This window comes from Anabrus simplex, chromosome 5 (assembly GCF_040414725.1).
Source record: "Anabrus simplex isolate iqAnaSimp1 chromosome 5, ASM4041472v1, whole genome shotgun sequence".
Taxonomy (NCBI): Eukaryota; Metazoa; Arthropoda; class Insecta; order Orthoptera; family Tettigoniidae; genus Anabrus; species Anabrus simplex.
Window position 1 is genome coordinate 192257980 of NC_090269.1, and position 13967 is coordinate 192271946.

The 13967-nt window shown below is 40.8% G+C and overlaps 1 protein-coding gene across 1 annotated transcript in view; it reads right to left on the reverse strand.

Moving 5' to 3' along the window:
* Window positions 1–13967, reverse strand: part of LOC136873910 (general odorant-binding protein 19d) — a 53520-nt gene that overhangs the window by 16765 nt on the left and 22788 nt on the right. The window contains exon 4 of the mRNA XM_067147240.2: window positions 7489–7645. Within this exon, the coding sequence (XP_067003341.2) occupies window positions 7489–7645 (157 nt within the window). The remainder of the gene's footprint in view (window positions 1–7488; window positions 7646–13967) is intronic.

The following is a 13967-nucleotide window of genomic DNA, read 5'->3' on the forward strand; positions in this document are numbered from 1 at the left end:
ACTAAACAATTAATATAATTGTACCGGCAGGTACACCTCAACGCCGTGCAATCAAAATTAGCGCATAAATTAACTCCTCCATCGAACTAAAACGGAAACTACTACAACAGGAACTTAGAACTGTAATCAGAAGATGTCTCCATTGAAATATTAAGTAATTTTGTTATTGTGCATTTTCCTAAACTGACTGAATTTCTGCTTGTTTTGTTTTGATATACATCAAGAAGTTTGAATATTTTTCCACAGATGACACTACCAAAAAGCTATGATCATGCACCCTGGTGCAAGGTGTATAAACTTATAACTTAAAGAAGTTTTGTATTCCTAGGTTTTCCACAACTGATGTATGTTCATTGATTTTTGGGTTGGCAACCCTCCCTTTGTCTTTCCGCCAGTTTTGAATCTGGCCAATCAAAAATTTCTGTAATTAATTTTTCAACCTATCACAGGCTTCTTGTTCGATTCTGAGTGTAACTTTGAGATTAACTAATTAACTTGAGAGGGTGTGGCCGCTTTTGTCTTGAATGATCTCGAACCTTCCTGGGGGTTTATAAACTGCGGCTTTTCACGTTTCTTGGCCAACTGAACGTCGTCTACCTGAGTGTGTGTGTTTAAGCAGGAGGCGGGCGGCCTCTTTCATCGGCAGCAGAACATCTATAAGGTAATGGCCACATAAGCTACATCTTTCTTGTTGTAGCTACCTCCGTAGCTTAATCCGAGGGAAAAGGTCCGAATCTTTAGTTATGTAACCTACTTTTCTAAAATGTAACTTTCTTCCGGCTAATGTAAAAATTCATAGAGCTTTAACTGTAAACCGGGGATAGAGAGTGAAGTACCCTTTCGAGCTCCCCTTCATCTTGGTTTGAGATGACTACGTTTTGTAACTGTTTTTCTTCCTTTCCGTAATCCATTAATTGAACCTTTATTCGTGTCACCTGAGTAGCTTGGGATTAGCCCCTGTATCTCTGGGCCAAGAGCCCCGTTAGGATTTTATTCTTCATTATCTGGGAGTGCAGTGTACGCCTCCTTTCAGTTTGTGTTTCGGGCCGTTTACTTAACCTGTTATTTTTCGCAAAGGCCCACAGGTTGGGTACGAGATACCCCTGTTTCAATTTGTAAGTTGGGCCATGGAAGGCCAGGGAGTGTTAGAATAGTATGTAATGTTGCCTTAAGCGGGCGGTTAAAATTGGATGAATGTTGGAGAGCCTGTTAGATCTTTTTTCCAAGTTTTGATTATTGTAAAGAGTGCCTCTGGTAGGCCAGATATTGTATTTAGGGAGCAAGTGCTCTTGATTTAGGGGATTTCTGCCCCTGACTTAATGGTTCCTAATTTTTAACTTAAGTGGTGTAAACTGGATTCGGTATCTCTGGAATTGTAAAACTGCGGGCTTGAGCCCATAATTTGTAAAGTTCACTAACCTTGAATTTTCCTAGTCTTGTTTTAAGATTGCTTTTGTACCTGACATATTGTTATTTGTTGAGTTGTTGTCTTTTTGAAGATATATAACCTTCCGTTCAAGTTTTAAATTAATTTTAATAATAGTAATGCTATTTGCTTTACGTCCCACTAACTACTCTTTTACGGTTTTCGGAGATGCCGAGGTGCGAGAATTTAGTCCCTCAGGAGTTCTTTTACGTGCCAGTAAATCTAGACACGATGCTGACATGTTAGAGCACCTTCAAATACCACCGGACTGAGCCAGGATCGAACCTGCCAAGTTGGGGTCAGATGGCCAGCGCCTCAACCGTCTGAGTCACTCAGCCCGGCTAAATTAATTTTAATATTGTAGTTAGACCCATTCACCCCGGCACCTTCTTTAACCTCTTTCTGCTCCACGGGAACCCCGTAATAATAATAATAATAATAATAATAATAATAATAATAATAATAATAATAATTGTACCGGGCGGTACACCTCTACACCGTTTATTTAAAAGTTGCGCCAGTTGAAACTCCTCTTCTGGAGGAAGGTTGAACTTTATCTACTCTATTAATTCTCTACTTTCTCAGAAGATGTCACCACGTGGAAAATTTTGAGTTTTTGAACTGTGTCACTTTTGATGTGTTTTTGTTTCGCTTGAAGTAAGAAGTGTGAACTTTCTCTTCTAGAGGACACTACTGAAGATCAACAATAGCGCACCCTAGTGCGGAGTCAAAGAACTATTTTGTTGGAGAAATTTTTATTTCAAAAGTTTGTTTCTTGTTAAATTTCTTTCTGTTATTGTTTAAGTTGGCTGTATACCCCTCTTTTTCCCCTTGTTTTAGATTTATCCAATCCCGAATTTCTTTTAGTAATTTCTGACCAATCTGGTGTATCTTCCCCCAACTTGTATCTGTTGCGGGGTCCTATCCAATAAAAACATTGTGGGCGGGTGTTTTCATTCCCCTAACGCCTAGAAACTTCCGCGAGAGTATATAAACTGCTGATTTTAGGGTCTCCGGGCCACTTCTGTTCCATCTTTCTGTGTATTAAGTACATAGCAGGAGGCGGGAAGCGCCTCTTTCCTCGGCGGCGGTCAACAATAAGGTAATGGCCGATTAATAAATTCTTTCTTTTCTTGCTCAGCAGTTTAACTTTCGGGGCGGGTTCTAAGCGTTCAACCATGTAACCTTTTCCTAAAATGTAAAAACAACTGGTATCTATTCTATTTTAAAACGACATATCGGGATAGAGAGTGCTTAACCCTCTCGAGCTCCCACTCACATCGTCTTGAGGTGAACTTATTCTCTCAACCAATTTTTCCGTAATGTAATGTAAATTGCTATTAAGTCACCTCTGTAGTAGGGGATTAGCCCTTGTAATAACGGCCTAGTGCCAAAGTAGGTTTTAAAATCAAAGTGTATTAGGAGTGCAAGTTCGCCTCCTCTCAAACTGTTTTAGAGGTCATTCAATTAACCTGCTTTTCATTTAATAGACCTCAGTAGATTGGGTATTTTACCCCTGTGTTTATGTCCGTTGAGGACAACTTGAAGGTGGAGTTTGGTGTGGCCTAGGAGAGGCTTAAATTAAAGAGCGTGTGGCTCTTTTGGAAACGGAGTGTTGTATGCCTCGAGGAGGCTTTACTGTGTAATTTGGAGCAAGTGCTCCAGGGTTTGATTGGGGTCTTCTGCCCCTTTGTTAAAATTTGTATATCGGAAAGTTGGGCTAGTTGCTCAAAAATTGTGAACTCAGGGCTCGAAGCCCAAACTCTGTAATCCCTGTAATTGTACATTTCAAATTGTGTTTCGGCTACTAAGTACCTGTTCTTTGTTATTACTTAATATTGAAAAGGAAATATAACCTTGTTAACTTTTACATTAACTTTGATTCCGTAGTTTGAGACCCATTCACGCCCGCACCTTCTTACACCTCTACCTACCACCAAAACTCGGTAACAATAATAATAATAATAATAATAATAATAATAATAATAATGTAGCGTGGAGGTGAGTAGCAGGTAAACAGAATAGAATACTCCCATCCGCTAGTTCCGGATCGCCTGAAACTGTGGAGAGAGAATCGTTTATTGCAATTCATTAATTACGATACATGCATTACATTATCCTCTTACAATAATTTGACTATTACTACACTAAATTTTATTTATTTTCCCGACCGAGCTGAGTGGCTCGGACGGTTGAGGCGCTGGCCTTCTGACGCCAACGTGGCAGGTTCGATCCTGGCTCAGTCCGGTGGTATTTGAAGGTGCTCTAACATGTCAGTCTCGTGTCGGTAGATTTACTGGCACGTAAAACGAACTCTTGCAAGACTAGATTCCGGCAGCTTGGCGTCTCCGAAAACCGTTAAAGTAGTTAGTGGGATGTAAAGGAAAAAACATTGTAATTATTTATTTTGTGCTAGATGTCAACAATGTTATGTAGTCTAGGACAACGTGTATCTCCCCCTTCCTAAGCTTATTTATTGCTTATTTTTGTGCCACAAGTCTTAAGTTGATAAGGTTATCCTACAGTTACAACATACTTTATGACTGAATTGAATGAGAGAATGACTCCATGAATTGGCGAATGGTAAATTGCACGGTTGAATTGTAGTCATGAATGAATGAATAACACTCTTTTCACCTGGTCTCGGATAGCCACTAACTGGGGAGAGAGTATTGATTGATTGATTGATTGATTGATTGATTGATTGATTGATTGATTGATTGATTGATTGATTGATTGATTGATTGATTGATTGATTGATTGATTGATTGATTGATTGAACGACTTGATGAACAGAATTTAGCAGGTAAATAAATACGCAACTGATAGTGTTCACTCTATCTTAACTATCTCTAATGGCTATATAATTACCAAACCAAACCAAACCCCATGGCACTACAGCCCTTGAAGGGCCTTGGCCTACCAAGCGACCGCTGCTCAGCCCGAAGGCCTGCAGATTACGAGGTGTCGTGTGGTCAGCACGACGAATCCTCTCGGTCGTTATTCTTGGCTTTCGAGACCGGGGTCGCTATCTCACCGTCAGATAGCTCCTCAATTCTAATCACGTAGGCTGCGTGGACCTCGAACCAGTCCTCAGGTCCAGGTAAAAATCCCTGGCCGGGAATCGAACCCGGGGCCTCCGGGTAAGAGGCAGGCACGCTACCCCTACACCACGGGGCCGGCACCTATATAATTACAAAGGCACATAATTACTCTAGTTAGTACTATCTCCCTGTATTCTCAAAGTTGCACATTAAAATGGCTGACGTCACAATATTTTGAATAATGAACTTATCTAGAAGACTCAAAAAATAGTCATAACTAAAATGCAATTATTTCAGCTTATTAATGTCGGGGGAGGAACTAATACCTGTTCTTGGGAGATTTTCCCATATCTAGTGATTGGAGGATGGTTGTTAAATCCTGATTTTGTACCTTCCATATACTTTGTCTTTTCATATGAAATTTGCAGACCAGCTCTTGTCGCTATTTCATGAAGTTTTTCTGGCAAGAGAGCCCTTTTTCATAGAATATTTTAGATACTAGAAGTTGTTGCCATTTACAATACATTCAAAGCAGCGCATTGCTTCAGGAGCTACGGGAAAAGAAGAAATTAATTCTTTAGAATTCTACACCACAGAGGCTATGCCATCCAATGACTGGAAATGCGCGAATTGCATACAAAACATAACACTACAAACACAAGAGAAACACGAAAAAGGGAATACATCCCTTCACACAGGGTTGGTGTCAGGAAAAGCTCGGCCTCTATAAGTCTTTAGAGAGCCCTAGTTCGGGTGATGACGAAACAGCACGCTAGATTTTAAGAGTAGTAGTATTCATTTAGCTGCATTAGTTTCTATCGATAGCATAACTATTATTTTAAAGATACTATTATTCGTCGCCGAAAACCTATCTGATTTAGTATGACATGAAATCACTCCCAAAGAAAGAAAACTTTCTGGCTTTGTGAGGAAAGCAATTGTAAATTACCTTACCCCTCAACTTATCTACCACGTTTCATTATAGAGCCAGAATCGATATTTTTGGGTTTCCTTATAACCACTCTTCGAAGCTGCTATTTTTGGATCCGACCAGCTTCCGTACAGATAATGTAACATAGAGTGAGAAATTACTGTATTCAAATTGTAGGTGAGTTAATCCTCTTATGTGCTGATAGAGTGTATCCCTTATTCCTCTTGCAACTGATCACTCCTCGTCTTCACGACCGCATTAATACACCTATGAAATCATATCAGAACAATCAGAACAGTGCTGATTGGCGAAAAGTGCGTCTTGCTTGATTTATTGGTACGCTGAAGAACTCGCTGTTAAGGTTAAACTCTGATGCTCGTGTCGCATAAGAAGTATAATAAAAGGGTTTTTTTTTTCTATTTAAAAATTTACTTTACATTGCACCGATACAGATAAGTCTTTCGGCGACGATAGGGTAGGAAAGGCCTATGAGTGGGAAAGAAGAGTCCGTAGCCTTAATTAGGTACAGCCCCAACCTTTCCCTGGTGGGAAAAGGATAAAATTTTATCTATTGGATGGGGAAATAAGCTCATTCCGAAGAACCATGAATATTCGCCTGATGAAGCTGCCGAGGCAAAGAGTTGCCGGAATTACTACAAAGAAGGGTAAAACAGCAGTCAGCTCTTCATCCCGTTGCGCCATGATTTCTTTCTAACACATAATCCACGTCTTGTCACCAGTCATCAACCGTTTGAACAAAGGATCATGTTGATTGCGTCTCAATAGAAAATCGTAAATAGACTCGCACTGAACCAAATTCTGTTCCCTCAATTCATGTGGTACCTAAACATAGCAGCACCATGGTCGATACCTGTAGTCGCTTAAGTGTGGCCAGTATCCAGTATTCAGGAGATAGTGGGTTCGAACCCCACTGTCGGCAGCCCTGAAGATGGTTTTCCGTGGTTTCCCATTTTCACACTAGGCAAATGCTGCGGCTTTACCTTAATTAAGGCCACGGACGTTTTCTTCCCTCTCCTAGCCCTTTTCTATCCCATCGTCTCCATAACACCTGTCTGTGTGGGTGTGACGTAAAGCAACTTGTAAAATATATATATCGCAGAGAAGATCGTTACTAAGCATATTCAGATGGTTCCTTATACTGCGGGATGATATACTCAGTTCTTGTGCTAATCCTTCGTTGTTATCCTAGGATTGTTTTCATCTAACTCCTGCAGACTGTCCATGTCAGTACTGATGGGTCAGCTAGTAAGGGATATGTCTTAATATTTCTCGACCGAAACCTTGAAATCCATTTCCAGCATGTCCGATCAATCACAGCATTTTCGCCATGAAGAGCACAAATCTTTCTTTAGATTTGTACAGCGGTTTTGCTCTTGCGATCATAAAATATAATAATGTGCTTAAAATGCTCCTTTAAACGTTCCATGTTGACAAATAGTAAACTAACCAGAGTTCAATAGATGCTTGCGATACCACAGTTATAATAAAATAATGGCGTATGGCCTCCGGAGAGGCCTGGTGCGGGTCTTTTTCTCGTAGACGGCCTATTAGGCGACCTGCATGTCTGTGAAGATGAGGGCCCTACTTAGGATGATTTCTAATGCTGAATACGCCACACACACCCAGCCCCCAAGCCATTGGAATTAACAATTAAGGTTAAAATCCTCGGCCCCTCCAGGAATCGAATCCGAGACCCTCTCAACCGAAGGCCAGTACGCTGACATTTCAGCCAACTAGTCGGACACCACAGTTATAAACCGAATGAACATCTGATTATATTGTTGTACCCTTGGTTGTGGTGATTTCGGCAACTTCTCGGCCTCAGCGGTATAGCGGGTGTATAGCTTTGTCAGGCGAATATTCGCTGTTGAGCGAAAAGAACTTATTTCCCCACCCAATATATTATATTCTTCTTCCTAGCAGTAATAGTAGTAGTAATAGTAGTAGTAGTGTCAAGGTGTATTATGATATATGAAATATCCCAACATTTACTCCCTCATTCACAGTATAATGGTTGTTCACTCAGATGAATGTGCCTTGAGGTATACTGAATAGAAGATGCAAACCTGCATCTGTACACTGCTTGACGTTTTCCTCAGCGTGTTCCAGCTTCGCAGGATTCTCAGCGTGGACCTCTTTGTATATGGCTACCAGATCCTCCTGGCTAGCTAGCACCAGCTTGTCCATCAAACTCAGGTGATGGTACACACAGTATTGAAGACACTGAAAACAATAGGAATCGTCAGTTAAGTATAACTCTATACTTATATTTCTTGTTCATTTCATGTAAATTTGTCAGTAATTACAGCATTCTAAAATACAAGAATGACTTATTGATGTTTGTGTACCTAATTTTGAAAATATTTGCATTATTCCAATACACCAGAATGGCACAATTTGTTTGTATATTGTACCTAATTTTGACAATGCTTACAGCATCCAAACATATGAGAATAACAAATATCTCTCTGTATACGAATATATTCAAATATGACACAAAATTATGTTTGCATACGGAAATCGTATATATATATATATACTGTATATTTAAAACGCCATGGTTCACTCAATGACATAAATGTTTACCCACTTCCGCATGAGCTAGGAACATGAAATTTGGCAGTTGGATAGCTATTAGCCTGGAATCTACAGAAAAAGTCCAAAAAGTTCAAATTTGTACTTTTTATCCCCTCCTCCCAAACAAAATTGCGGACGCCATGTTGTAGTGCCCTAGAAAATTAAACTTTCGCGTATAACCGATGGAGAAATTGCACGAAGTTCAAATATTCAATATTTTACCCCCTAAGAATATCGAAATATTAAGCCGAATTTAATGACAGTGCATACTTCCGTTTCGAGCTATTTTGTGGCTAAACAGTAATTTCTATCAAGAAACCGACTGCGCTTTCATGTGTTAAATGAAGAGACCTCGTATCTCGACCCCTTCTACTTTAGACTGAGCTTCATTTTCCCGGTTTTGGTCAATTTTGTTCATTTTCCACATATTATTTTTTCTGATTCACACACTCATAAGGCAGGTAGATGCACTAAATTCAGCAGGCTCCTTGGCACGATCATTGCCCATATTTAGACGCACTTTCATTATTCTAGCTGCCTTGAATATATGGGAAAAGGGAAGGAATATGCGGAAACAAAACTCAAATTTCAGTCTTATTTATGATTCTTAAGTAATCTATGGTGAAGCCGATGGAGATACGGCAAAATCTGAAATAAGAAAAATTGTAGATCGTTTCATCGTCGATACGCCTGCCAAGTTTCAAGACTGTAGCTGTCTTATAAGTTGGCAAAATAACTTTTCAGCTTGTGAAAAGCGGACGAAATTTGACGTGTATCGAAACGTTCACTTCTCTATGGTATAAATAGCCGAGATTCAACAAAATACCTTAAGACAAAAATGTAGTCGACTGAAAGATTCGTCTGATGGTGCAATCCGTTTCTCGATACGACGTACCGTTTGGCCGCAATAAATTTCCACATTCCCCGGCTCTATCTTATCCCTATTATACAAAGCCAGAAGGCTCACTCATTCACACACTGACATTAAGTTTAACCACTTCCAGATGAGTTAGGAATTTGAAATTCGGCAGTCTGATAGCTATTAGGCTGTAACCCAAGGTACAATTTACAAAAAGTTCAATGTTTTCGTATTTAGCCCCCCCTCCAAACAAAATGGCGGACTCAAATTTCGGGTGTGCTAGAAAACTGAAATTTTGCAAAATTGTAGTTGTTACACTGTAACCAACGGAGAAATTATAAAATGTTCCAATGTTAAACATTTTACCTCACAAAAATACCGAAATGTTCAGGCAATTTTCATGCCGGTGCAGACCTTCTTTTCAAGATATTTTGTGCCTAAACTGTAATTCCTATCAAGAAACGGATAGCACTTTTGGTCCCTGGAATGAAGAGATCTACAATTTTGCCCCTATGACTTTTTGTAGTATCTCGAGTCCTTCTAAATTAGATCGAACTTAATTTTCCGACTTTAGCAAACTAAATGATGGACGATACCTTCCAGTCTGCCAGAAAATTAAAATTTGGCACATTTATAGCTCTTGACCTGGAACCGATGGAGAAATTCCAAAAAGTTCCTATGTTAGAATTTTTACATCCAAAAATTATCGAAAATTGGTTCGACTTTCATGACGGTGCAGACCATCGTTTCGAGGTTTTTGTTTTGGTTAAACGGTAAGTCGTAACGCCAAATGGACAAGACATTCGGAACCCATCATGAATAAATCTACAACTTCGGTTCCGTGACTTTTAGTTGTATCTTGATCCCTTATGCGTTAGATAGAGCTGCATTTTCAGATTTTACGTCCACTTTGTACATTTTCCATAATTAATTTTACTTTTTTGCACACCTACAAGACCGATAGAATCATGAAATTGGGCAGACTCATTGGAACGTCCACGGGTCATATGTGAGAAAAATGCATGATTCCTAGCACCGCGCAAGAATGGAAACACGAAAGGAATATGTGGATACTGTACTCCTAATCTAAGATTCTAAACCAATCCACGGTGCACCCGATGCAGATACGACAAAACATCAAAGAATGAAAATTTAGAACGTTTCAACCACGATGCACCTACTAAGATTCAAGACTATAGTTGCCCATTAGGTTAGGAAAATAATTTCTCATCTTGTAAGAATCGTACGTAATTAACACCAGGTCGAAACCTTTACCTCTATCTTTGCTATAAATCGTGAATAAACTGTTTGAGAAAATATTATACGACCAAACATATACGCGAATAAATGGACCGTCTGGTGGCGCCATCCTTTTTTCGTAACGAGGTACCGGTTCGTCACAGTAATTTTCCAAACGACAACTTCTAATGTAGAGGAATTGGGGGTTTGGGGGCGGAGCGAATGCGAACATATATATATAAATATGTATGTTTGGTATGTTTGTATGTATATACGTAAATGACACATCTCCTAAATTTCTTGAGCAATATCAACCAAACGTTGTACACTTATAACTTACTATCTGGAGACGAGCGCTGTGAGATAAGCTATCCCTAGCACCTTTAGGAGAGGGGGTCATGGGGGTTTGTATAAAATTAATAGAAGATACTGTCTAATACATAAGATGGCGGCACAATCTGCCAGACGAGCTAGAAATGTGAAATTTCGCAAAATTATAGCTTTAAGCCTGTAACTGATGGAAAAAATACGAGATGTTTAATTTTTTTCTTTTTACCTCCGAAAGATATCGAAATCGAAATATAGAAGCAATCTTAATGACGTTTCAGACCTTACCTTCTAGATATTTGGTGACTAAACGGTAAGTTGTATCACAAAATAGATGGCACAGTCGTGTTCAATTTGGAGTGATCTACAACTTTGGTCCTGTGACATTTTGTCGTATCTCTATCCCTTATACGGTAACTTTAGCTCTAATTCCGGATTGTACTTATATTTTGTACTTTTTACACGAATAATTGATGGTTTGAATCACTTATAGGGGTGATATGATCATCAAATTCTACACGAACATTGGTCCACCCAGTAGCTATATGTGAGCCAAATTTTATATTTGTAGCTGTCAGATAAGTATCCGAAAAGTAATGCGCTGTGAGAAAACCTTACCCATATTTCACCCTATTCAGCGTTTCTAACTCAATCTTACCCATAAATAGATCATATACGAGAAAATATCATAGGACCAGCCATTTAGACCGCTAAATGTGGCGACTTACGTATAATCCTGTTCAAGATATGATGTACCGTTTGCAGCAGCTAATTTTTTGTTCTGCTAGTTGCTTTACGTCACACAGACACAGATAGGTCTTATGGCGACGATGGGACAGGAAATGCTAAGGAATGGGAAGAAAGCGTCCGTGGCCTTAATTAAGTACAGCCCCAGCATTTGCCTGGTGTGAAAATGGGAAACCACAGAAAACCATCTTTAGGGCTGCCGACGGTGGGGTTCGAACCCACTATCTCCCGGATGGGAGCTCACAGCGTCTATAAGAAGGGAAGGGCATCTGTCCGTAAGACTGGGCCTAAGATGGTGGCGGTGAAGTTAGGCCCTTCCAAAAATGGTGTATGTGAGGAGAGAAGGTTATCTGGCCGTAAAACTAGGCCCAAGATAGTGACTGTAGTGAGGCCCCTCCTAGATATCGTCTGTGAGGAGAGAAGGGCGTCTGACCGTAAAACTGAGCCCAAGATGGCGACTGTGTAGTTAAGCCCTCCAAAATGGCGACGAGAAGGGCATCTGTCCGTAAAACTGAACGCTGTCTAGTTAGGCCCCTCCAAAATGGCGACGAAAAAGGCATCTGTCCGTAAAACTGGGCCCTGTATAGTTAGGCCCCTCCAATATGGCGGCGAGAAGGGTATCCGACCGCAAAACTGGGCCCTGTGTAGTTAAACCCCTCCAAAATGGCGACGGGAAAAGCATCTGACCGTATAACATCGCCCTGTGTAGTTAGGCCTCTCCAAGATGGCGTCGGGAAGGGCATGTGGCCATAAAACTAGGTTAGGCTATATGTGCCCCCTCTGGTGGGAGGATCAAAATGGCGACGGGAATAGCATCTGACCTAAAACTGGACCAAAGGTGGCGACGTTGTAGTTAGGCCCCTCCAAAATGGCGCCGGGAAGGGCATCTGACCGTAAAATTAGGCTCTCTGTAATTAGGCCCATTCGTGAGGTTATGCATGCTCTCTTATGCGAATCTCTATTGCACTACTACACAAGATGGCGTCAGCAAAATCCGCGAATCCCCATTGTCCTACTACTCAAGATGGCGTCGAGAAGGGCAACTGACCGTAAAAATGAGGTTAAGCTTGCTCTCTAAAGCGAATCTTCATTGCTTTACTACTCAAAATAGCGTCTGGAAGTGCATCTGGCCGTAAAAGTGAGGTTAGGCCCCTCCAAGATGGCGACTGTTGGCGCCGGGAAGGGCATCTGACCGTAAAAGTGAGGTTAGGCCCCTCCAAGGTGGCGGCTGTGAGGTTAGGCTTGCTCTCTCATGAAAAATCTGCGTCAGGAAGGGCATCTGGCCGCAACAGTGAGGTTAGGCCCCTCCAAGATAGTGTCTGAGAGGTTAGGCTTGCTCTCTTATGCAAAATTTGCGAATGGACATTGCACTACTACTCAACTAGGGGTCAATGACCTTGGGTCAGAACCCGCATATGTACACTACTAGGGGCCAATGACCTCTAGGAAAATGTTGATTCAGCACCCATTGTTTTAGAATCCCCCTTGCTACACTACCATAGATCACTATCAGCATTGCAATGTTTCGCGAGTATTATATTGTTCCTTGGCGATAGTTATATCCTACAAAATTAAATGGTGAAAAAAAAAAACTATCTGGAGATTCACTAGGTGCATCCCGGTCACACGGTCCAATCCCGTATACGAGACTAATTTTACGCCATGTTCAATTTGGGGTTAAGTGAGGATAGTTGTATTGTGACGTTAGAGATAAAATTTTCCAATCGTCGCAAGACGAACTGAAGTGAAAGCTTTTGCAAAGTACAGTTTCATTAATCAAGAATGAAATCGGAAGTTCGTAGGCAATTAAATACTGCCCTAGTTCTAGCCATAAATGATGCCATCGAAGTTCCACCAATAACTTGAGGAGTAGAGGGAGGTGAAAGCTTCCACTATTCAAAACTTTGAGCTAAGTGGGATAGAGTGGTTAGTTCTGTGCCCAACTGCTTTTCACGTCAGGTACTCACTTTTGGTGCAGGCTTATATGCCTCTCCGGAAGTCGAAAACTCAGGTATATTTTTCTCGACTACCTAATGAGGAATGGAACTCGTGTCTTTCCGAGTGAATCGAGCACCTTTCTTTATTTAAAATTTGTTTTACGTCGCACCGACACAGACAGGCCTTTTGGCGACGATGGTATAGGAAAAGGCTAGGAGTAGGAAGGAATCATTCTTGGCCATGAATAAGGTCCAGACCCAGCATTTGCCTGGTTTGAAAATGGGAAACCACGTAAAACCATCTGTATGGGTTGCCGACCTACGTAAATGAAACCGTGCAGCCAATCGCTCGGTCATGCTGCTACCTCGTGGGAGAGACAGTCCCTTAACAGCTTGTCTTCCCATGTTCAGAGTACAATGCGCCAACATTCTCCCTCATTATTAAGTCTAGAACTGTTATTTTCAAGGTTGTCTTAGATAGAGCACTGTACATCAGATCAAATTTAGATTCTAAATCCTTAGTACACACAACTAAAAGTTGTGCTAGCATTTAATCAAAATGCAGACCCTGCTCATACAATATATCAGGACTAATTCCTGCTTAACAAGCGAAATCTAAAACACTTCTGTCCAACACATCATTAGTTTTGAAGACCTTCTGATCAGTCTTGACATCGTTAACATGTTGAAATTACTCACATTTGCTGAACAACAACAAGAGGACGCCAACAAGCTATCCCTCCACGATATCCAGTAGAACGGTTGAACCAATATGGTTCAGTAGTTCGGCGACTTACGGGGACTATAACCTTTCCGAGTGGTGGTATAATCGTCTACAAATTGTTGTGCGACGCCGTCA